Raw genomic sequence first — 25,060 nt, forward strand, 5'->3', positions numbered from 1 at the left:
TCGTGCCACGTATTACAAAATCCTCTGTTGCTTCCTAAATCATAAATCGTAAAATTATAAGTGGCGTATTTACTTTTGTAGTAAAACACACTAACTTCTGACATTGGGGTTATAAGGACTTTTTGTAAGTCGAAAAAACCTACTGAAATTGTTTTATTACTTACCGTCAAATCCTTATCAGCATTTTTAAGTGCTCGAACTGCGTCCTTATTCTTCAAATGAAAAAAAATGTTATAATTTGCTTGCAACTTTAATTTCAGTTGCTCATTACCTAATTCATAAGCACTGCATATTTCGCATTGGTCCTTCTTGGGCTTGTGGAAACTAATATTAAATTCGATATTAAAAATGTCCCGATACTGACGTTCAGTTGCCTTATCTATTTCTTTCTCATTTGACCATTCTAGATACAACTGAAACATTTTTCGTATACTTAGTCCTTTCTCTAAATACATTCGCTTAGAGTTTTTGCGTATGTAGTGTGATGGAACTAAAGGAAAAAGCTTGATGTGCTCCCTTACACTGTTCTTTATTTCAGGGTTAATTTTGTTTGCTCTATTACCATGCCTTCCTCTTTGATCAGAAGTAACAGTTATATTGGTATGTTTCTTTAAAGTCGTTGTGACATACATTTCTGAAATTCCCAATGTATTTAAAACATGGTTTTACAAATTTGTTTTTCTTCGTTTCCTATCTTAAAATAATATTTTCGCGATACTTTTCTTCTAGATACCTCAACAGTCGCTTGTTTTTTGCCAACGGTTTTCACACAACGCGCAATAAAGTCCCATCGCTTTGTATGGTCACCCAGGGACCAGAATTCCTTAAAAATTAACATTCTCAAATCCTCATTGAGACGGTCTCGACACTTCTGTCTACAATAGATTTTACAAGATTCGCGAACACTTCTCGCAGCAATTAATTTTCTTGACCTATTCTCATGTTCAATGCCATTATTCAAGTCTTTCTTAGCTTTGACGTCTATCCAGCCACTTATGTTTCTGGAACGTTTTTTACCTGGATTAGATTTAGGTGTCATTTTGCGTTTTTTTTTTGGTACATGGGTGAACCGTAGGCTGAAGATTTATGATTTTGTTAGATGCTGAGTCATCAGGATCTGAAGATGTACAGGGACTAATATCAGACGGCAGATATTCGGGATCTGCATCAGAATCTTCAAATTCATCCTCGATACAATATGACTGAGTTTTTGAACATGAAGGAGTAACACATACCTGTTCAATATTCTCTTGCACTTTAAGTTTGTTATTTTTCATGACTAAAACAAAAGTAATAAATTTTTACTACTAGAAATTAAAAGCGTGAAAATATTTTTAGGTTAGAAAGTAGCATAAAGATAAAATTACAAAAAGAATCGCTATAACTTACCTTCAAGTTCAATTCCTTTATCAACATCTTTTGCAACAAGGCTTAAAATATATTTGGTTCTGTTAGACATAGTTAATAAATACCAACAGCACTTGGCACTTACTACTAACAAAAACTAAACAGTTCTGACAAGTAATAAAATCGTAACTTGAAATAGTAAATAAGCACTATGTATGTTTGGTGACGACGAAAACTATAGTAACTCAAGTTTCTATTTTCTTCTTTGGAAATAATAGAAATTCATAACTTACTATACATTTCAGGGTGTATTATTAGTTGCCTACAGTTCACAGAGAGTTACGATACTTCTCTGGGGAAATATTACTTTTATAATCGATTGTAGGACTATAGTAACTCAAAATACTAATTTTATGAGTTACTATAGTTTTCGTTGGACGAGTCGATATATTGTTTAATTGAATGAAACGGTTGCTGTGTAGCGTATACCACCGCACATATAAAAAAGTGCAGATTTAAAGCCTGTAAAAGCCTTTAGAGCTTATATAACGTAATGCATATTGTTCCTGATATTATGTAAACTGGTATGTAAACTACATTAACGTCAGTAGCTCCTGTCAGATTTGATGAAGACAGATTAATTGGTAATGCTTTTATTGGGTCGAGGGAAATGATTTTACATGCATATTAAATGGGAAAGCAGGTTCAGTGCTGTCGGTCGTACTTATAAAAAGGAAATTTCCTTTATTTCATAATAAATTGTAGTAATATTTTTCGAAGATATTAAAGAGAAAAATAAAAATTAAAGTTCACATTGCGTATATACAGGTTGTCCCAGTTTCAGTCTGTCAAACTATTATAAACTAAAATTCATGTTAAAAAACTATTGTTGAGTATAAGCTATCTCCTATCTTTCTTTAAAAAAATATTTTGAATATATAATAATAATACTGCTATTCATACTAATAGTAATAATAATAANATAGTAACTCAAGTTTCTATTTTCTTCTTTGGAAATAATAGAAATTCATAACTTACTATACATTTCAGGGTGTATTATTAGTTGCCTACAGTTCACAGAGAGTTACGATACTTCTCTGGGGAAATATTACTTTTATAATCGATTGTTGGACTATAGTAACTCAAAATACTAATTTTATGAGTTACTATAGTTTTCGTTGGACGAGTCGATATCATCTAGGTTTTCTAATTAATTTATTAAAAACTTATTTCTTTTTAATTTTAATATCATTAACAATTAACTATAAAAAACTTTTCACTTAATTTTCTTTTGCGATTCTGTCTGCAGAAACGTCTAGGGTCTGTTCAGAAGATAATCGAACTTAATCGAATTAAGTGCTATTGGAGATATTTAGTGATATGCGGTTGGCAGCATTGCGTTGCGCATTAAGTGTTAGTGACGATTTTTGAAACGTGCGATTTTCTAGAATAACGTTTTAACCCAACAACACGAATATACTTTCCCAATGTTTTTGGTGCCCTGAAATCGAATCAAATTTTTTCGGTTCAAATTTTTCAATTGGCTCTGGTTTTCGAGATATCCTAACCTAAAAATGCCAAAATCGCACAGCACCATAAACCTTACGGGTTTATGGGTTTATGGTTTTTGGGCTTAAGGTTTATGAGTTCCGGATTGAGCGAATTAGACTTGTAACGAAATTATTATTAATTTTATTCACATTTTACTATTACATGGGGTGTTTTCTTTTTATTTTTGCTGTAAATTTAGATATCCACGATATGATCTGGTTGTTTTCGCATTATCTTTTGTGTAAATTTATTTAGTAAATTCTTGTTAACAATTTCGATATGTAAACTATATTTTTTTAAATATTTGAAATATTTTGAATTAATTATTGCACAGATTCTCAAATACTGTAGATTTTTTTTCTCTCGTTAGTATAAATTCAGTTAACTTTTCACCATCCTTAATTTAGATTTCATCGTATTAATTATAACAATAGTATTAAAATAATTAACTTTAACTTTAATTGTAAATATTAAATTTAAGGAATTTTATATTACATTGTATCTCATAATCACCGACAACCAGACTGAGTATTCTCTAACACTCATCCGTTGTAAATATCCTACTTGCTTATATTTTTATTCTCTGTTTTCCAAAATTGCAACACATCATCACACCACGGATCNTCATGTTAAAAAACTATTGTTGAGTATAAGCTATCTCCTATCTTTCTTTAAAAAATTATTTTGAATATATAATAATAATACTGCTATTCATACTAATAGTAATAATAATAATAAAAATTTTTTTTCATCCTCAATGCAACAGAAAAAATAAATTGATCTTATAGACCGCTTTACGGTAGACACTGTAATAATGTAATGTCGGTCAGAAATAGATATAAGTAGAGCAGAAATATACAAATTTCTACAAAAAGCTCAGTTATATCCTGAAACTGAGGGTTTTATTTTTGCAATTTAAGATCAGATCATGGCCACATATACCTACAAAAAGCATATTCTAAAGGACGACACAATCACAAATGATAAATGCAGAAAATGCAACAACCGAAATAGTTGATAATACATTATCGGGTTGTAAACTATTAACAAGTGTTGACTCTACAAATTGACATAATACCTACACTATGTCACCTGGAAATCAAGTCAAGATCATTTCACTCGACTTGATCTTAATTCAAGACCCGCAGGTGACCTAGGGCTAAGCTATCGCCGAATCTAGGTTCAGTGACCTCAAAAGCATACATATTTACAGGTTAACATTCGTGAAAGGCCTTTTCTTTACTTTGACCTTGAAATGATCTTGACTCGACCTAAATGTGACTTTATAGGGCTAAGCTATGTCCTTTAGGGTTACGCTATCTCCAGATTCAGATTCTGCGAGTCCAAAAACCTATACACTCACTGGTCAAAATTCAGTATAAATCTTCAGTGTGACCTTGAAACGACCTTTACCTAACCTCCAGGTGACCTTAGATATCTAAGCTGTCCCCAAATTCAGGTTCAGCGATCCCAAAAGCATTGTACTTACTAGTCAAAATTCATTACATGCCTCAGTTTTGGAATCCATCAACTTGAAACTTCTTTATCTCTATAACTTTTGATCAGAAAGTCAAAAACTATAACATACTGCAATTTCAGCAAAATCCATTGTTTTTGTGCGGGGTTCTTTGTTATTTCTTTTACATGAAATCATGCTGATCAGGTAAAATAAAACTTTTAGTATATAAATTATAAAGAACTATTACAAACATCTTGGGAAAAATCGTTTTATATAGATATACACAGAGCTCGTAAAGTTTGGAATAAATTCGAAAAATCGTTATTGAAGGGTTTTGACAGGAAATCCTCGGACACGTCAACTTTAGTTTATAAAATGTCACTTTTTTCAGCCATCGACTTTTATTTTGTTTCGTTTGTTTTTGATGTATGACGTCATCGGCAATTTTTTTAAATGGCAGCCCATATTTTTTTCCACNGGTTGTAAACTATTAACAAGTGTTGACTCTACAAATTGACATAATACCTACACTATGTCACCTGGAAATCAAGTCAAGATCATTTCACTCGACTTGATCTCAATTCAAGAACCGCAGGTGACCTAGGGCTAAGCTATCGCCGAATTCAGGTTCAGTGACCTCAAAAGCATACATACTTACAGGTTAACAGTCGTGAAAGGCCTTTTCTTTACTGTGACCTTGAAATGATCTTGACTCGACCTAAATGTGACCTTATAGGGCTAAGCTATGACCTTTAGGGTTACGCTATCTCCAGATTCAGATTCTGCGAGCCCAAAAACCTATACACTCACTGGTCAAAATTCAGTACAAATCTTTTCTTCAGTGTGACCTTGAAACGACCATTACCTGACCTCCAGGTGACCTTAGATATCTAAGCTATCCCCGAATTCAGGTTGAGCGATCCCAAAAGCATTGTACTTATGGTCAAAATTCATTACATGCCTCAGTTTTTGAATCCATCAACTTGAAACTTCTTTATCTCTGAAACTACTCATATCCACTGGGCCCATGGCAACTTTTGATCAGAAAGTCAAAAACTATAACATACTGCAATTTCAGCAAAATCCATTGATTTTGAGCAGGGTTCTTTGTTATTTCTTTAAATAAAACGTTTAGCATATAAATATATATGATTATAAAGAATTATTACAAACATCTTGAGAAAAATCGTTTTATATAAGATAATTATTATTAATCACCTTCCACATGTCAGGAATAGTACATTTATTAACATAGAAATTAAACAAGTGTGGTAAAAGGCTGTAAATATTTTAACACAGTATTTGGAAATAAAACTAAGAATGAATGCAATACCAAAAGTTCATTTTTCAATTATTTGGAACCAATTATAATATTCACTTATTAAAGAAATTGAAGAATTTGTGGAATTGTTATATGTATAAATTTCTATTCCCATCTGGAAAAGTTGTATCTAATGGAAGATACCCTATACTGACTACTAACATAGCATAGCCATTTATTATTTGCCATCGTATTTGCTATTGAGGATTATGTTAAATCGTCGTCATCTTCCAAAGTTCCAGGAATGCGCGGGTAGCCTCTTTTAATATGAACGAATGAGAGAAATGTTGGATCTAATTGGATGCTTACTGTACTTTGGAATAATTTTTAAAAGCTTCATTTATGAGAAATTTAGGATTTACAATGAAATTTCATAAACAGATTTGGTGTGTAGCTTATAAAATTAATGGATAAATTTCAGATTTCACTATATAGGTCTATAATTACATCGTAAATTATAACAAAGCTACTTCTATCTGCAAATTACAAAATACATGTTTGCATTGCATTTAGAAGTTAATTTGTGACTAGAGAATGCACTTTTCAAAAATGTTTGTATAATTTGTTATAGGGGCGGCATACAAAAACTGGCCAGTTGGCGGCTATTAAAGTTATGGACGTCACCGAAGATGAGGAGGAAGAAATCAAATTGGAAATAAATGTTCTCAAGAAATATTCAAATCACCGTAACATTGCCACTTATTATGGAGCATTCATAAAGAAATCTCCTCCGGGCAAAGACGATCAGTTGTGGTTGGTGATGGAATACTGTGGTGCAGGTAAGAATTTCAATTCCAAAGTCTCAAAATCTACTTTCGTAGAAGAAATTGGGTTCTTTGTACTTTCATAAACCTGAAATAGGAGCATTTGGGTATAATAATACGTAAATAGATTGTGGTGACTGCCTCTGATAATGGTGGGCTGAATTTTAATTGCTAGTGGTTTGAAATACATAAGAGCTGAATCATTGGTCTAGAAAGCAACATATCTCTTATTTTATCCGTTTTGCTTATCTAATAGTCATTCTAATCTTAGCATAATTACATCATTTTATATTAAAATCTCGATTTAAATCACAATGATAAATATGGTATCTATAACCAAATCGGTACAGTACTTAGACCTTTTTAGTAATGAAGTCACATACTCCAAATAATAGACAACCCCATAGTGCACATTGTCATGAAGAATTTCTCAATATTTTTACTAGATCGATTTTCGACCTTATATACTTTAAACATAAGTGCCAAAAAGGCTTCTTTGTCGTGACCTTCAATATTGCGATATTCTGGCAATGTTAGAAATATTCAAGAAGTTTCAAACCACAAGTGACAAACTAATAGAATTGTAGAATTTATATATTTAAATTTATAGAACAATATTGTCTTTTATAGTAATTAATATATTAAAATTATGTCAATGTTTCTGAGCATGCGTATTAAAAATAATTTCATGTAAGCGAAGTAGCCTCGCAACAGGATATCATTCCAGGAAAGTTTGGTTATGGTTAAGAGTATGTCTATAATAAATCAGTTGAAGAAAAAAACACTCGATAAACACACTGACATAGTACAACACCAAGAAAAACAATAACAATACTTAGTAGAACTAGAAAATGCCAAGATTAAACAAAACAAGAGAAAATACGCTAATGATGACAGCGATAACATATCAACAAGAGCTCACCTGCATATGAGGCAATTCTTTCTGAGCATGAGTGTTAGGAACAACACGGCTAATGTTAAATTTTTACTTTATTTAAATTTAAGAATATTCTTTTACATCGTTTTTTTGTAAGTCACGAAACACGTGTTGGTTGCTCTTAAATATTCTAAATCCTTGTAAAATTAAATTAATTTGAAGTTGTTCATTTTTACTTTTCTACTTTTATTGTGAAAATTTTGCCTTTTTTTAACAAAAAATTTCTAATGCGAATTCATTTTATTGCGTTTATTACATTTATTATTCTTATTATAAAAGTTTAACTAAAGAATCATATCTGTCCATGCTTTGAGATCTGACAGACATCAACTGTGCTGCCCCCTGGTTGCTGACTGCCTATGTTCCCATAAAACTGAGCATTGACAAAAATTAGACGGGTTCTCTTATAGGTAATATATCAAACCAGTGATTAAGATTAAACATCATTGGTTTTATAAGCTAATCTGATGTAGGTGTAAGTACCTGTAAGGATCACAAAATATAAACTGTCACATTTGACGATTTTGATGTAAAAAATATTTGTTAAAAACAAGTATAAAGGGTTTTGAAAATTTAACGTATAGTGTGAGGTCTTTTTAATAACGTACTTAATATTTATTTACTTTCACTTTGAGGTTTCAAAGTACACATACAAAATTTTAAGTCAACTTTTGACTAAGTGACAGCAGTTTATTTAGTTTTTTTTTAATTTGCAGTGTAACAAGATATCCAAAATAAATAGAAACTGTTTGTGTCACAAAGAACTCAAAAATATTTGTTTGTTAAAATATTTTAATAATAAGTATTTACTTACTTTAACGGTAATTAATGTCAAGTAATTGACGCAGTTAGTACTGTTCATGTCAATATTTTAGAAATCTCATATACATATTCACGTTCATTTGAATACTTGCTTAAGTAGTAGGTACTTATTAATTTCTCTCAAGTTTATTTACATTACGTGGGTCAGATTAGTTAACCTATATTTAATACCGTATAAATACATAAAAATGTCTGGATATAATTTCTCAATTAAGATCTTACAATTGCTTTTATGTTAAGAATTTGTATTACAAATTTTTTCTTCTAGGATCTGTAACTGATCTAGTGAAGTCTACGAAGGGTCAGTCGCTGAAAGAAGAATGGATAGCATACATCTGCCGTGAAATCCTGAGGGGGTTGTCATATTTGCACTCAAACAAGGTTATCCACAGAGACATCAAGGGGCAGAATGTCCTGTTAACGGATAATGCCGAAGTTAAATTAGGTAAGTTTGTGATTCAACCATTTCAAACTTTTGAATTTGAATTTTATCAGTTAATTTGACTTGTTTGAGTACAATTGATCTGTCAAGGTTGATTGTAATAATGCAACACGATAAGCCGGATTTATTACAAATCTCATGAATGATAAACCTTTATTATTGTTTGATATGATTAAATTGCTACTCTTCATGCCCACTTGTACCTCTTATTAACCTGTCGTCACCACCAGAGATAAAACCCTTGACATTTAACTCATACATATAGATATACTATCTGATCTGTATCGAATTACTGACAAATACAAATATTTGGCAGGATTTTCCCAAGATATCCAGAATTTTTCAAAATGTATTAAGTACATTAAGTGACATTATACTTATAACTAGAATGTTTTTGAAAATACAAGTGTTATATTTTTTAAAAGTACTTGTAATTTTGCAAATTTTAAATAAAAATTAAATGAAATTTTTGTGACATACAGTTGCTTTAAATATACAAATTTTTGTACTATGTGGTTTATTAGAAAGCATATTTTAAAAATTCTGATTGTAAATAGTGACAAAGATAAAAATTTCATCATTTAACATTGGGTTACATCATCTTCATTAGTGACCAGTTATTACTAATAACAATCTTAATTCGACTACACTGTATCCAATTTCTTTGTATGTACAGTGTACATCATCCTGCTGGAAGATGAAACCCTATAAAATTTAGATTGGGTAGGTACCTATGTTAAATTTTTATTTTTGTCAGTGATCCCACTTCTGATTTGACAAAAATAAATTTGGCAAAACATGAAAATAAAAAACGTTTCTAACTAACTAAGAAAAAAATATTTTTAACAAAGTAACATTTATGTTAATGAAGTATTCAACACCGCAATGCTCGAGGTCATTTGATTATCATTAATTAATAATTAAGAATTGCACGCATATCATCAATTGTTAACAATAAAGCTAATAGCTTTTAAAGAGTCGATAATTTGCTTTTATGTGAACTATGACTATAAAATTTGTTCATAATTCATGCTGAGTCACTGTCAACAGTGCAAATTCCTTCTGCATTGTAAGCTTATTGATCATGTAGATTCAATTCATATCTATTTTTATGCATATCTTTTTTATATCAGTTTGAGGTTAAATATTTGTTTTGTTCCACATTACTTTTGTCTTAGATAATTGAGGTATGTTTGATAAAACTAATTAAACTTTCTTCTTTTTCTATCTCTTGTTTGATAGTTTTATGACTAAGTTATTGATCTATTTGTCTGAATAGATGTGACTAAAGTTTTTTCTTGTTTTTTTTAAGAAGTTATCGCCTTTAAAATTTAATCGTCTTTATATTAATTCTTTGGAGCTTATAAATCAGATAACATTAAATTTTAACTTGTTATTATTTCTTACCGTTAAATAACAATGAAAAATAGATATTTAGTATTTTGGTTAATACAGATAACAATGTACAAAATAAAAGGAATCTTAACTACCTACCTATAAATTTATTTTCTTTTCTCCATATTGTTTTATATGTAAATTAATAAAAGGTCCTTCCTCTGAGATTTGCTTTAACTAAAGTAATTGTGTCGGAATCATCAAAATTTAACACCAAAGTGTAACGGATATACTCTATCACTTAACCTTTAAAGTGATTACTAGAACTAATATACTGTAAAATGATTTTAATTGCAGTATAATGAAAAACTTCTGTTTAATTTTATTTAATTCCTTAATAGTTAAATTTCGTTTTATTCTAAAATGTATGTCAATACAAAATAGATGTTAAATAATTTTCCTAATTGAGTATTTGTAAGTATTTTGTTACAGAAAATACATTTTAATTGCCATACAGAGTGGCCCATTGCGTGTGAGCTGGCAAGGTATAGGCTAAACAGTGATGATAAAAAAAATTAATCTCTTGTGCTCTTGTTGTTACAAACAAATCCTGACTAACTTGTTTGGTTTTCAACATACAGAAGATTTATTAAATATGGCTGATTTTTGTCAGTTCTTATATATGCATATAGTACAGGGTGTCTCATAATTAGCTGCCAACCCTGAACAGGCCGATTCTATGATCAAAACTAAGTAAAAAAGTTCATATGAACATGGGTCCGGAAATGCTTCCTAAGGGCACAGGGACCCATTGAAGAGGGAGGAATGGAAATCATTTTTTTGCAATATCTCTCAATCGCGTTGTGATAAATGAATGAAATTTGGTATACACAGCTAAATTTTGATGAGCAATTTGATGGACTAATCCATTTATTTCCACAAGGTCCATTGGGGTGGGTACGGGGGGGCCCTTGGTACTTTGCGTGTGTAACTTTTTCATCTTTGACTTTTTAACAAATTGGACAGCAAATTCCGTTTTCCCGAACTGTTTTACGTTAAAAAGGTACTCTTGTTTCAAATCGTTATCTTTAACGGTTTCTGAGAAAATCGCTCTTGAATTAATCCCACTTTGGTCAATTTCATAGTAATTTAAACAAAAAAAATTTTTTTGTTTAAATTTAATCTAATTTTAATAAAAAAATAATAATAAAAAATTAAATTAAATAAAAATTAATCCTTTAAATGGAAAAGAGAGGAAAGGAAAATTATTATTATTTTTTTTTGTTTAAATTACTATGAAATTGACCAAAGTGGGATTAATTCAAGAGCGATTTTCTCAGAAACCGTTAAAGATAACGATTTGAAACAAGAGTACCTTTTTAACGTAAAACAGTTCGGGAAAACGGAATTTGCTGTCCAATTTGTTAAAAAGTCAAAGATGAAAAAGTTACACACGCAAAGTACCAAGGGCCCCCCCGTACCCACCCCAATGGACCTTGTGGAAATAAATGGATTAGTCCATCAAATTGCTCATCAAAATTTAGCTGTGTATACCAAATTTCATTCATTTATCACAACGCGATTGAGAGATATTGCAAAAAAATTATTTCCATTCCTCCCTCTTCAATGGGTCCCTGTGCCCTTAGGAAGCATTTCCGGACCCATGTTCATATGAACTTTTTTACTTAGTTTTGATCATAGAATCGGCCTGTTCAGGGTTGGCAGCTAATTATGAGACACCCTGTATATAAAAAATGTTGAGCTTATAGGGTGTTTTGTGTAGGTCACAGAGGTCAAATTTTCACAGAAATATTAATAAATTGATGCAACACCTTATTTGTTTTTACAGGATTCATTTTTTTTCTTTTTTCAACGCCATAATGCAGCCTACATAGAAATTACTTATGTACTGCAGTGAAAACTATAAATTTTTAAAATTCACCATTTTGCGAAAGAAATTATTTACTTCTAAACAAACTTAAGTCTATATTTATCATAATTTATTGCTTTTTATTAATGTTTCCGAATTTACATTGAGATATTTTAATAACTTTTTCAATTTCTCTTTTTAAATCATGTAGATATTTGAGATTTTGAGGTTTTGGAAATTTTATTTAAGTTCAAACATCTTTGGACACATAAAGACCAATAGAAATGATCTAAATTAAAAAATTTGCCAGTATATCAAAAACTAATCAAATTAGCCAGGAATTCTTATATTAGCAAACTAAGAAAAAAGAGCATGAGCCACCTACATTATTATTTTTTTGTGTCATTGTTTAGCCTGGACCCTCCCATCCCATAAAAAGTTAACCACCCTGTACATTAGTATTTAACGAATATGAATAACTTGTATTCTATTTGAAAAAATATTGTTCAAAAATGAATTTCAGTTGACTTTGGTGTGTCTGCTCAGTTGGATAGAACAATAGGCCGCCGAAACACCTTTATAGGAACACCGTATTGGATGGCCCCAGAGGTTATAGCCTGCGATGAAAATCCTGATGCAACATATGACAATCGTAGTGACTTATGGTCTCTAGGTATAACAGCATTAGAAATGGCCGAATCGCAGCCTCCCCTCTGTGAATTGCATCCGATGAGAGCCCTCTTCCTCATCCCACGAAACCCACCTCCGAGACTCAAAAGCAAAAAGTGGAACAAAAAATTTCATGGCTTCATCGAAACAGTATTAGTCAAGGATTACCACGAACGTCCTTATACTGAGCAATTATTAAAGCACCCATTCATAAGGGACCAACCTACCGAACGCCAGGTAAGAATTCAACTGAAGGATCACATCGATCGTTGCAAAAAGAGGAAGCAGGAGAAAGAAAGGGAAGATTACAGATATTCGGGCTCAGAGAACGAAGAAGAAGAACCACAACTTGCAGGAGAGCCTAGTAGTATCGTTCAGGCTCCCGGAGGAGATACTTTACGTAGGAACTTCCAGCAAATACAAGAAGGGCGCACCCTTAGTCAAGTCGAACCACCCCCACGGTATATATTATAGGATTAGGTTTATTATCGTACAAATACAACCCATATTCTTTCAGAAGTGGTAAAAATAAGGATAGAGAAGAAATTCCCGAACCTGGACCCCCAGCTCGACCACCCATACCACAAAGGGTAATAGTGATACCTGATCCTGCCCCACCAAGACGGTGAGTGACACAAAATGTATATTATCTTTGAATGCAAAAGTGTATATTTCGGTGCCAAAATAGTAGGCTGTAGAGTCATATATAAATCAAACTACAATTTTTACTACTTATTTTGATGAATTGTAATGTGCCATTTATTTCGCATATTGTTCCAATAATCTGTTCATACGCACATTTGAAACGTTCTATTGTTATAAACGTGTGTGTCTGTCTTTGCTTATCATATACAAAAAGTGGGAAAGATATGTTATTTTCACATTTTTAGTTATTCTAAGTGTTGTTAAAAATGGAATCGTGTGCTGTTGTTAGTAAGTGAAGGGGTATGATAAACCGAATTTGACGAATCAAATATATTATAACTCGAGCATGAAATGCAAATAGGTTGATAAGTGATGCCATGGAAATGTGTAATTATTTAACAAAAGTATGTCAGAAGTGTTTATCGAGTATTAATAAGTGTAGAAAAAGCAAAAACGTGAACCATGTGTCAGGAATAAATTGAAATTATCAATGATGTTAAATACCATAGAAGTATCACAGATATTATTTCAAAAAAGAACGTTAAAGAAAATTCGAATTGCAATTGCAGAAGACAGATACTTGCCTAATTTGTTCCGAAATATAATAAATTGTATAAGAAGCATGAAATGAATTTTTGTTACTTAGAAAACATAATACTGCTTCATACATTAAAAACAAAAAACCGACAAAATATGAAAGATAGCTTCGCAAGATTAAATACCTATAACAGACGAGAAATATTTTCTGTGGGATTAAGTCACCCTCTGGCAAAGTACGGCGTTTAATAATTACACATAGCGCAAGAGAATACAGATTTTCCAATAATAGTTCTCGTGATTACCATAGTTTGAAAGTATGGTATTTAAAAAATGGTTTGCATTAATTTTGCGTCTCCTTGTGCAGTGATTGTCATGGATAATATGCCTTACCATAGTTGGAATGAAATTGAAAAATTTGCCAATATCTGCATGGAAAAAAGGAGAAATCATGGAATGGTTCAATGGAAAATAAATCAAATGTAAATATATGATGTTTAAAGTACAATAATTATTAGCAATATTATAAAAAATGCCAAATATGAAAAATGTAATGGATGAAATGGTTAAAGCTCACAGTGTTACACTTCTTCAATTGCCACCATACCCACTGTGAGTTGGATCCCATTGAGCTAATATGGATGGATATAAGAACTTATATGTCAAGAAATAATATAAGTTTTAAATTAAATGTAAACGTTTTTCTGCAGAAGGTGATTAATTGGGATTCTTCGAAAATATGAAATAAGTGCATTACTAACCAAAAGAACAGTGAATGTGAGACCTCGATACAACAGTTGAAGTTATAAAGGAACTTTTATTAACGGCTTCTAAATAACATCAGAAATGATAACTTTTATATGCAAATAAAAAAAAACGTGGGCTTAATTGTTATTGCAAAATAGTATAAAAAAATAGCAAAAAAAAATCATTTTTGTCTTGGATTTCTCGTCGACAACTTAGCAACTATTCGTTTTAGACATAAATGGAAGAGGAAAAAAAGTTTTGTAATTAAATTTTGAACAAGATAGAGTTAGTTGCGATTCGAAAAAATAATTATTGTTGTTGCAAAAGTCAGAAAAATCATTTAAAAAATTGCAAAACATGCTAGTTTATTTGTTAATTTTTTTCAGACACTTGAATAATACCTAGTATCTTCATACTTTTCCCAATTAAACTTCTTTCTAAAAATCTAAAGCCTTTGAACACTTGAAAATTTCACCACAAAAAGAAGAGCTCTCAAGCTTTAAAATGCTTTTTGAAAAATTCAAATCGGACGATTAGGTGAGCCGTGGTGATTGTTTAAACATTTTCCCAATTTTCACGCAATACTGTATCCAGATACAAGTTGTTGTGTCCAATAAATATGTTGCCAACAGTTGGCAACAGTTTGTTGTCTGGTTTGTACATACCTTAATATTTGTATCTTTGTGATGTTTGTACTTTTAGCTTTGTTACTACATTACTTAACTAGACTTTTCTCGCAGAGCCATATTGTCCAGTTCGTCACATCCATTTGTTCTGTATTTACACTTTTCAGAACCCTCTAAAGTGATACACCCATGTAATCGCATTCACTGCACATCATAGTCAAATTTTAAGTCTTTATATAGATAGAGGCTCGAGACATGATCAATAGCCATGCGTGCACATATCGAACCATGCAGTATTTAAACCCCATTGCTTTCGTGTGTGTAGCCTCTATCTAAATCTGAAGCCTTCACCCTGTTCATACCATAACCAACCGCACTGTTCCATATATTGAAAATAAGTCTACTATTTTGGCGTGTATTGTAATAGACATTTTTATGCAGGGTGTTTCATTAAGAATGGGAAACAGCCAAATTAGAGATACTTGAAATTAAAATTTACTTGCCTAATCAAACACTGCTCTTCTTCAGTCAGCAGAGTTTAAAAATGAAATAAAAAAAATTTAAATGTTAGCAATATTTTTAAAGGGATATCACCAGATAATCTGAAAATTTCATGATTTAGGTACTCTACTAGTGAGTGCCATTTTTGAAATACTTGCCTTAAAAAAAACTTTTAATTTTTACCTTGATTGGTGAATTGATTATGGAAATTCAATTTCTTTTTTAAATTGTGACATCCTAAAGATTGAAAAATGCAATGGTTGTGTAATCACCCTATTTTAACCTCAGAAATCTACCGTCAAGCTGTATTCCATTCTGGATAAAACATCTTGTATAAACTGGAATTTGAAAAAGGAAATAACAGCACTGTGTCTAATTTGGGTTTTCACAAAAAAATTGAAAAAAATCCATTAAAATACTCATTTCCAGACCACTGCCACCGCCACCCGATAATAATTTTGCCGCTTCCAGATCTCAACAACAACAACCACAAAGGAACTCACAGCATCAGTTCAAACCTATGGTACGTACACATCTATTTATTTATTTTTTTATTAAATGTTACTTGTATAGAACTGCTAACTCTATCGATTTTGGGAATTTTATCCTCCTTGGATATTTCTCACAATTTTTCTTAGGTTGCCTAGGTTAAAATTCGGAAAGTGTTTTTTAATGTTTTTCTTAACATACAAAATCAACTGAAAAAATATAAAGTATTTACTGTTCCTGCAACTTAAATGTATTATAATGATGCTTGAATGATTTTCCTTTAATATGCATTCAACACAAAAATATTACACTGGAGGACAATGTTATGTAAATAGAAATAATCTTTATAGATTGACACAACTAACAACACAATTTATTTAGTGAATGTTCCATTTTGTACATATTTGAAGTTCCATTAATTTTTTATTATTATGTACACTAGTAATCATTTTAAATGTGATCATTTATGGCCAAGCCAATAATCTTTGTTTACAGATGTTTTTTTGTCTCTCATTAAATGATTAATTTAAGACCTTATAATGAGCAAATATTTGTAAATTTGACAATATGTGAATTTAGACTATTTAAAGCTGAACAAATATTTTTTGTCTATTTGAGTAGGTACGTAGTGTTAAGTCAAATGAGTCACTGCTAAGGAATTATTATAAAGAACAAAAAAAAGTACATTGAAAATTATCAATAATATAAAACATACTATTTTGTAAATAATTGCAATATAATTATTAATTTTGTGAGGTAACTTTGCACACTGTGACTAAATAATTACTGTAGATTTGGATGTACAAACATATTTAACATAAAAAAACTTGTAAATAATTCACAAGTTAATTGAACTTTAATGTTTGTGTTGTAAATTTTATAATTTAATTTTGTCAGCATTAGTTTAATTAACATTATGCTTTTTTTGTATATTTTTTTGTAGCACTGCTTTCCATCTAATTTAGCTCTTCTGTTTATTTCATGTCCATGTTTCACCTCTCACTACAGGCTGCTGCACGTAAACCTGAGGTAGGTTTTCATTTGTGTTCACTTTTATCACCCATTTTATGTTTTAACTGTCTTTTCTTACTCATACTGTTAACATTTTGTTTGTATGAATAATAGGAAAATTAAAACACATAATACATATATTAGAGAAATTAAATAAGTTTTCCAAGTAAAACTCTTTGCAAATTTGTGTTACTTAAGAGTTTAATTTTAACACAGTTTAATGCTTAAATATTAAAAAAATTAACAAATACATATATATTAATTTTTTTGGGATTTCTGATAAATTACTGCGCCTAAAATTCAACTTTTTACAAATCAAATTAAACCTTTTTAATTGAGTTGATTCAAATTGACTTGGTCATCGAGCACGTGGATTTGATAACTTCAGAAGGCTGTAGCTTCAGAACAGTAGTTTTTCAGACTTAGGTTTCATGGACTTTTGTGATCGACACATTGAGGACTATCATTCGGCAAAGTTTCGTACCATTCGACCAGGACGGTTTTCCATAAGGATAAGCGCGGGGTCCTTTAAACACAAAAATAAAGAACTAATACAAATATGCACTTACATAACGTATAAAAGTGACGGACCAAAAATAAAATGCTATCTCCACACAGCTAAAAAAATCACTTGTGCCAATAATCAAAAACGGCACATTGCAAGACAAAAACTCAAGAGAACTATTATTTTTCGAATTGAACAGGGATTTCAAAATTAATTTTATTTGGGAAAATTCATTGGCGTATAATTTTTTTCAAAACGGCACTGTTAAGAGTTACAAGTTATATTTGTATTGAAAAACATGTGCCTTTATTAACTATCAGTATGTACTAAATTACCACTGAAATATCTCAAGCGGTTTCGAAAATATTAATTAATTTCCTTCTTTTTCCTAAAATTTTAACACCCCGTATTTTCACATCACAACATTTTTGGACCAAAGTTTATAAAGCAAACTATCATTAATTTTCCATATAGAATCACACCCTCAAATATTTACATATCATTAAAGAACACCCTGTATATAAAACAACCAATCCTTCACCATTTGTTCCAATTGGTTTTTTAATGAGTTTACCAAAAGTCCGTCTAATAAAGATGAAACAACACAGCTGATGTTCAGCTTATTCAAAATAGCCTAATGTGATTGGTTCAGCACCTTTCTTATTTAATAAGGAAGGGAAATGTTGGGCCAATTGTATCAAGCTAAAGGAATGAGCGTAACATACGAATTTTGTTAGTCCATCTCCATTTGCTGACTGCTTTAAGGAGGTTTATCGGGTACGTTTAAAGTCAAATGAAAGTTTCTGTAGATTCGCTAGTGACTAAAGTAGTAAGCCTTTAGATTTGGCAACGTTGCACTTGGCTAACGCTCGGCTCAGCATTTGCTCGCTTGCGTTCAATCATTCTGAAATATACATCATACGTCACACCTGTGAATTTCAAATAATACGTTATGTCGAAAACCGTAACGCATGTGGTTAAGTTAGTCAACGACAGCAGTTTGAAGGAGAATTATTATAAATTATGTATCTTACAAGTATCTAATCGATTTCTACGAGCTGTCATACGGTTTCTTAGATATCGGTTTCCTATTTATACAAGTTGCTGTTCGTTAATTGTTGCGCATTATTAATTGTTTTATGAATATTTGTTTGGCAATTCCATATCATATAAACCTCCTTAAGGCAGGTTCGTATTGGAATGAAACATGGCGAGCATGAATTTCGGAAACAGTGCAAACTTAGGTGAATACTTAGAAGAGAATGAAACAAATACATTTCAAAAATCTGGTCCTAGAATTCTTATTAATCCAATTGGTACAATTTATGATACAGGAGCGTATAGAATGACAAAAGCAGTGTATGGAAAAAAAATTGGTATACATTGTCTATAGTATTTCCATAAAATATCGTTCTTATACGAACGAGAAAATTTCATACTAACATTACTGTCACGATTTCACAAAAACATTTTAGCATTCATTGTAGGGTTTACAAAAGTTAGACGAATTGGATTTGAAAAAATCTATTGAAACACATGGTGAAAGATGATTGTTTCAAGTATGTAATTGAAACTATGTACATTTTTATTATGTACTTGAAAGTGTATACTTAATTTAGTCCTAAAAGTTGAATTTAATTTGTAAAATTTTGAATTAGGCCAACCAATAGAGATTTTTTGCCACTCTTGAATATTACAGCAAATTTCAGGTATTACCTTTTGAAAAATACTTAGTGAATGAAGACCCAAGTGATTTCCCCAGCAAAGTCGTGAATAATTTCGGGGTTTCGGGTCGCCCAAAACGATCGAAACTACGCTTGAGCCAGAGTCCTCCGCTCGCTGCTTCTCTCACTACCACTACTTGACTCTGGCTCGAGCATACTTTCGATCGTTTCGGGCGACTTTCAAGGGCATTTTTAGCATATTTCCTATCACCCAGGCGAAAATCCGAGATATACAAATTGGAGATTTTGTCGTCTACCTTCAGGTGCCATTTTCAGAATTTAAATCGGACCATTTTTGATAAATCACACACTTGCACTTGCACTTGCAAAAAAGACCCTAATTCGTTTATAATGCAATTGTACAAAAACTATGCATTGGACAGAAACCATCTTGCCCACGATTAAACTACATATTATGTGTCATTTTCCGCAAGATTGTTTTTCCACCTTCAAATTTGACGTTATGAATTTTTGAAAAAAGGTCTATTTTAGAGGTTTTTCTGGATCTTCTCTGTCAAAAATGAACCGATCGGGTCGCACAAAAAACCATTTTATAGGTTTTCTTATTCTCTATAAAAGTCTTATTGAGAGTAAGACGATTCCATCATTATTTTTCGAGATATTATAAAAAAGTTTTTATTGTTTAAAAAAAATTGTTCACAACTTTGCTGGGGAAATCACTTGGGTCTTCATTTACTAAGCATTTTTCAAAAGGAAATACATAAAATTTGATATAATATTTAAGTGTAAAAACAGCCTCTTTTTCGCTTGTTGACGTAATTTACTTTACAGAAAGGTAAATATGATTGTAAAAGATCGTACTTCGATTTGCAAAATGATGAATTTAATCTACAAGAAATTTAATTTGCAGTCTAAAACTTGTAAAGAATTATATCTACATTAGAACGTGACAAAGAAAAATCATAATATTGAGGACCGTATTTTATGAATCTTTTTGATGAATGTCCCTGTGTTATAGGAATTAGACGCGTTAGCAGCACACTTAAACGAACTCGGCGTTCAGCAAACTAACCAACCCGAAGCACCTCCTAGAAACAACAGGAATAACAAGCAGGCACAGTCTGCGGCTAACAATAATGTATCTACTCCCAGCTCGGCTACTAATCACACACCTAGCAACCAGGCCATTGGAGGTAACAACATTGACACCCTCGTGGATAGCGAAAGTGACTCAGAACCTGAAGACAACGGACGAGTGAGGAACGATGGAACTTTGTTGGCTAGTGACCCTCCAAAACCACTGTAAGTGTACAAGTACCAGATTTAGATAGAATTGCAATAAACCGTCTACTAATAAAATATTCCTTCATTCTTTCTATTATTTTTTACATTACTAATTTCAATTCATTTCATTTCTCCCCATTTCATTTCTCTTTACGTTGCCCATTTGTTTTTTGTTTTCGTTTTTGTTTTGTTAGTCCCGAATTTTCTTATAGAGCCGGACTGGGAGTAGTCCCTGAAGGCACGGCGAGTGTATCGAGTCCTGGTGCCACGGCGGGATCTGGTTCTAGTTCCGGTAGTGCTCCCAATAGACCTTTACCTCCTACACCAGACGACGACGAATCTCAAGGCGACAGAACTTTGGTTCTTAGGAAGGTACGTGCATTTTCTGTTTGTGCTTTTATTTCGTGTAAATATTTTTATTTTTCTTTTTGCACTGGGCAGGATTTACTTTGATGTCTAATATTAGTTTATTTGGGCCACTGTATATATTTGTAAATACAGCACAAAATTATGTTTTAATTTTATTTGTCACAGAAAATTACTGGCTAACATAAATTTTAATTTTTTCTTATTCGGTAGGTTTTTTTTACCGTTTCGCTTGTTAATTTTTTCAATCAATGTTTCTGTTACATTTATTTTTCATAATTTTTATGAAATATGGGTGTTACAAAAAATCAAGCTTGCTGTTAACCAGATTCTTTGAGTGAACAGAACAGGGCTTTTCCATGCTATTTTTTACTTTGAGTTCTTTTTTCTCAAGGTGGTGAGGGTCAAAATTAAAATAAATATATTAATAACTCGGCTATCTTTTAATATAATGTACGAGTAGTTGAAATTTTGCACAGACTTGTAATGGCTATTACAATCTATTTTCCTCTAATCGTGCTTCGATTTTTTAAATCAAAATTACACGAAAAATGTGCCAACTTGAAATAAAATACTGTGCAAAATTTCAGCTGAATGTCTTGAAAGAGGCACTAAATTACACAAGCCCCTTCTTTTCAAAGAGTTTGTGATTTTTAAGTAACATCTTATACAGGGTGGCACAAAAGTATGGAAACCCCTGAACCCCTGAATAACTCGTCAAGAGTGCATTTTCTTGAAAAATGATAGATACAAAAGTTCTAGGATTTTTCCCTAGCTATTCAATGGCGCCCTTCTATTCGACCTTGACCTTGACATTCGAAGTCATTTCAAGGTCAAAATTGTTTTTCCAATGGGAACCCCTATTTTTTATTGCGGATTTGGAAAGAGCAGGAAATTTTACATCCAAATTTGGTCTTGACCATGACTGACAATGACCTTGCTCTTTCCAAATCCGCAATAAAAAATAGGGATTCCCATTTAAAAAACTCAACTTGACCTTTAAATCATCTTGAAGGTCACAGTCAAGGTCAAATCCAAGGTCACCATCAGATAGCCATGGAAAAATCCTTACACTTTTGTCTGAAACATTTTTTCCCAAAATGCATTCTTCGAAAGTTCTGCCGTACCAGGACTTTTAGAAGTCGACCCACATTTGACCTTGAAGGTCATTGTCAAAGTCATGGTCAAGACTATATTTGGACTTAAAATTTCCTGCTGTTTCCAAATCCGCAATAAAAAATAGGGGTTTTCATTTGCAAAATCAATTTTGACCTTGAAATGTCCTTGAAGGTCAAGGTCGAATACAAGGACGCCATTGAATAGCCAGGGAAAAATCCTAAAACTTTTGTATTATCATTTTTCAAGAAAATGCACTCCTGACGAGTTATTCAGGGGTTTCCATACTTTTGTGCCACTCTGTATAATATTGAACTCACTAGTCTATTTTAGTGATTTCAATAACTGAAGTAACTAAATTCTAAAAATTATGTTGAGAAAAGATACATTTGATATTGATTCGGTTTTGTACAAATTGTACGATTATTTCTTCGAAATGTTTCGTGCAAAGACATCAAACAGAATACTCTGTCCACTTTGTATTTGTAAATATTTTTATGTTCAAAAAATGGCAGCAGTCTGCAGTTAGTCATGGCAACAAAAGTCAAAACGTCGAAGACATAGATGAAGCCACGTTGCTAAAAGACTGGGACTTTGACAAGTTCTTCCCTAAAAAAACAAACACAGAATCTTCCTCCTCGCCATCAAATAGTTCAGACACCAAAAAGGAAGAAAGAGACAAAAAACAAGGCCATCGCAGAATGGAGAGCGATTCAAAAATATCGAATCCGTTTTTCCGCGGTTTCCGAAGAGAAAATTCGGATTTCTTCCCCATGAGTGCTCGACATTCTGCTGTGTATATCGATAAAAATGCTAGATCTAGCGGTATTTTTAATAATCGTCGGGGGTCTGATGTAGGAATGTCTAGAAAAACCACCGGTGAACCAGTCTTAACTGAATATGTAAAGAAAACCGATTCTCTGATTACATCGACTCCTAGTAAGAACGATGTGAATCGTAACTACGGAGTCGTAAATGATAAAAAAGAAAACAGCATTCTGAACAGTATTATTAGACCCCGACGTGAGAAAACTGAATCTGATATTGTGTTGAGACATTCTGAAGCTAGGAGAAGCATCAGAGAAAGCTTAGAGGCACGCCGTAGGGAAGTGGAGTCTCAGTTTGCAAAGGAGGCCGAAAATATAAGGAGACGGAGCTCGAAACCGATCGAAATAAACTCCCTCAACCTCTCGAATATCTCGAATACATCCACAGGATCGAATTTAACTGTTGGGGATGAGTTTTCTTTCATACAGGTAATTTTAGGTTTATTTGGTTTGTTTTTCGGGTGCTTATTAATTTCTAAAAAGTGTATATACATTTTTGAGACTAATTTTAGATTGAATTAGTTGATATTTTATGTACTGAATACTGACTTCATTTCGATTTGATATAAAACTTTGATAAGCTTTAACAATAAAGCAGTATCGTGCTTTGGTGATGGAATATTTCTATTTTCTATTTATGGTTATATAGAGTAGATTAGATAGATTTATAATCAATTGGAGTTTTAGTTAAGAAACCAAGTTTTTAATATTTATTAAGGTTTATATATTGTTTTCTTAACTAAAATAAACCAATAAGTTTATATCAGAATAATGGAGTTCCAAAAAATGATAAAAGTTTTGCCGTTTTTACTTTTTCCTGTTAGAAAAATTTTATTTTAATTTTTTTTGCTAAATTTATTCCATTGCTTTTTATATTAAGCCATTAATCCCATTTCATAAAAATTGTGCTTTTTTTTGGAACTCCTCGCATAGATTTGTATTTAGGACAGAAATTTTTCATGCCGTTAGAAAATCCTTTTTGAGACAATGCTGCTAAACGATGCTAAATTTAATTCACTTTATTTTCATGGTTTTGGTTTCACTTTGGAGGTTCATGGGTGCTTTGTTCTCCCCAATACTGTACATAAATAACATCAGTATTCAGTTTTAGTATGTTCTTTTAATCAATCTCAGTTTTCCACAACACGCTTCTACTAAAACTGCATGCGATTTTTATAACAATTACAACAAAAAAAATAACTCGACTTCCTTTGAGAAAGTGATTTTCCCTAGTGCTTTGTATTAACAAAATTTTAACTCATTTTGTCATCTGCAAAATAATTAATGAAGACATATTGGACTTCGGCAATTTCAACGTTAATCAGAATGTTCAAATTCCTCAGCATGTCTCGAAATCTACGATGAGCATGAAGATAGATGTCAGACTGGCTGCGGTGCTGCTGCCATCTTTTGAGTATTTACCTGTCTTGAGTATTGTGCCGTGTTCATGTGTTTGTTTTTCATTTTTGTGTGCCTTAGAATTTTACTAGAGCTAGACATTTGTAACAGATGCTGTTTGTTCAGATATTTCTTTTTAAGTTGAATTTTCCTTGATTGGAAACACAACTATTCGGTATTTTATACATAATTAGTTCCTTAGGGAAATCATGTATCTTTACCACCACAAAATTAAAATCATTAAAGAAATTATAAATACAATATATTTTTAATATATAATTGTGTTTAAAGTTTTTTTTTATGATAATTAATTGCAGTGACCAAAAATGATGATGGTACTAGAAAAGTTTAATTAAAAATATTAGAATTCAACTAAACTCTATAATGTTCTTTCTTTATTACTTTGATATTTTGAGCATGTTTGCACTATCTAAATTTTAAAATATCCTATTTTCTCTACTTTTCAGATGTGTTTTTAATTTTTTTATTCATGTATTGTTTATTTTAAAAAAGAAATCTAGATAAGATTTCTTTTGTCGTTTTTGCATAATAATACAATTATGACGGCTGACAAAAATACACATTTTAAAAATTTTAAAGAAATTAGATAAACAAATTTTTATCAGAATTTCTTCATAGAAACGATATAGGAAACAGAACTTTATTTATTGGCTGTTGTATTTTTTATTGTTATTTTTCAGATACAAAATATTTATATAAACCGAAAAGCTGATAAACGTGAACAGTGCAAAAATACTGGGCCCCCTTAGGGTTTCGAAATTTCAAATAAAAATTTAGTAACTATA

General features: G+C 31.6%; 1 protein-coding gene across 6 annotated transcripts in view; it reads left to right on the forward strand.

The window, feature by feature from the left end:
- Window positions 1-25,060, forward strand: part of LOC108904172 (serine/threonine-protein kinase mig-15) — a 66,351-nt gene that overhangs the window by 25,996 nt on the left and 15,295 nt on the right. For 2 of the 6 annotated variants that reach the window (XM_018706607.1, XM_018706611.1), the window contains exons 3-11: window positions 6,250-6,457; window positions 8,470-8,646; window positions 12,372-12,978; window positions 13,035-13,142; window positions 16,003-16,096; window positions 17,071-17,091; window positions 20,282-20,565; window positions 20,760-20,919; window positions 22,545-23,285. In XM_018706607.1, coding sequence (XP_018562123.1) covers window positions 6,250-6,457; window positions 8,470-8,646; window positions 12,372-12,978; window positions 13,035-13,142; window positions 16,003-16,096; window positions 17,071-17,091; window positions 20,282-20,565; window positions 20,760-20,919; window positions 22,545-23,285 — 2,400 coding nt within the window. The remainder of the gene's footprint in view (window positions 1-6,249; window positions 6,458-8,469; window positions 8,647-12,371; window positions 12,979-13,034; window positions 13,143-16,002; window positions 16,097-17,070; window positions 17,092-20,281; window positions 20,566-20,759; window positions 20,920-22,544; window positions 23,286-25,060) is intronic. The other 4 variants (XM_018706610.1, XM_018706613.1, XM_018706609.1 and 1 more) reach the window with 4 other exon arrangements.

Source organism: Anoplophora glabripennis, unplaced genomic scaffold (assembly GCF_000390285.2).
Source record: "Anoplophora glabripennis isolate ALB-LARVAE unplaced genomic scaffold, Agla_2.0 scaffold137, whole genome shotgun sequence".
In the NCBI taxonomy this organism is placed as follows: Eukaryota; Metazoa; Arthropoda; class Insecta; order Coleoptera; family Cerambycidae; genus Anoplophora; species Anoplophora glabripennis.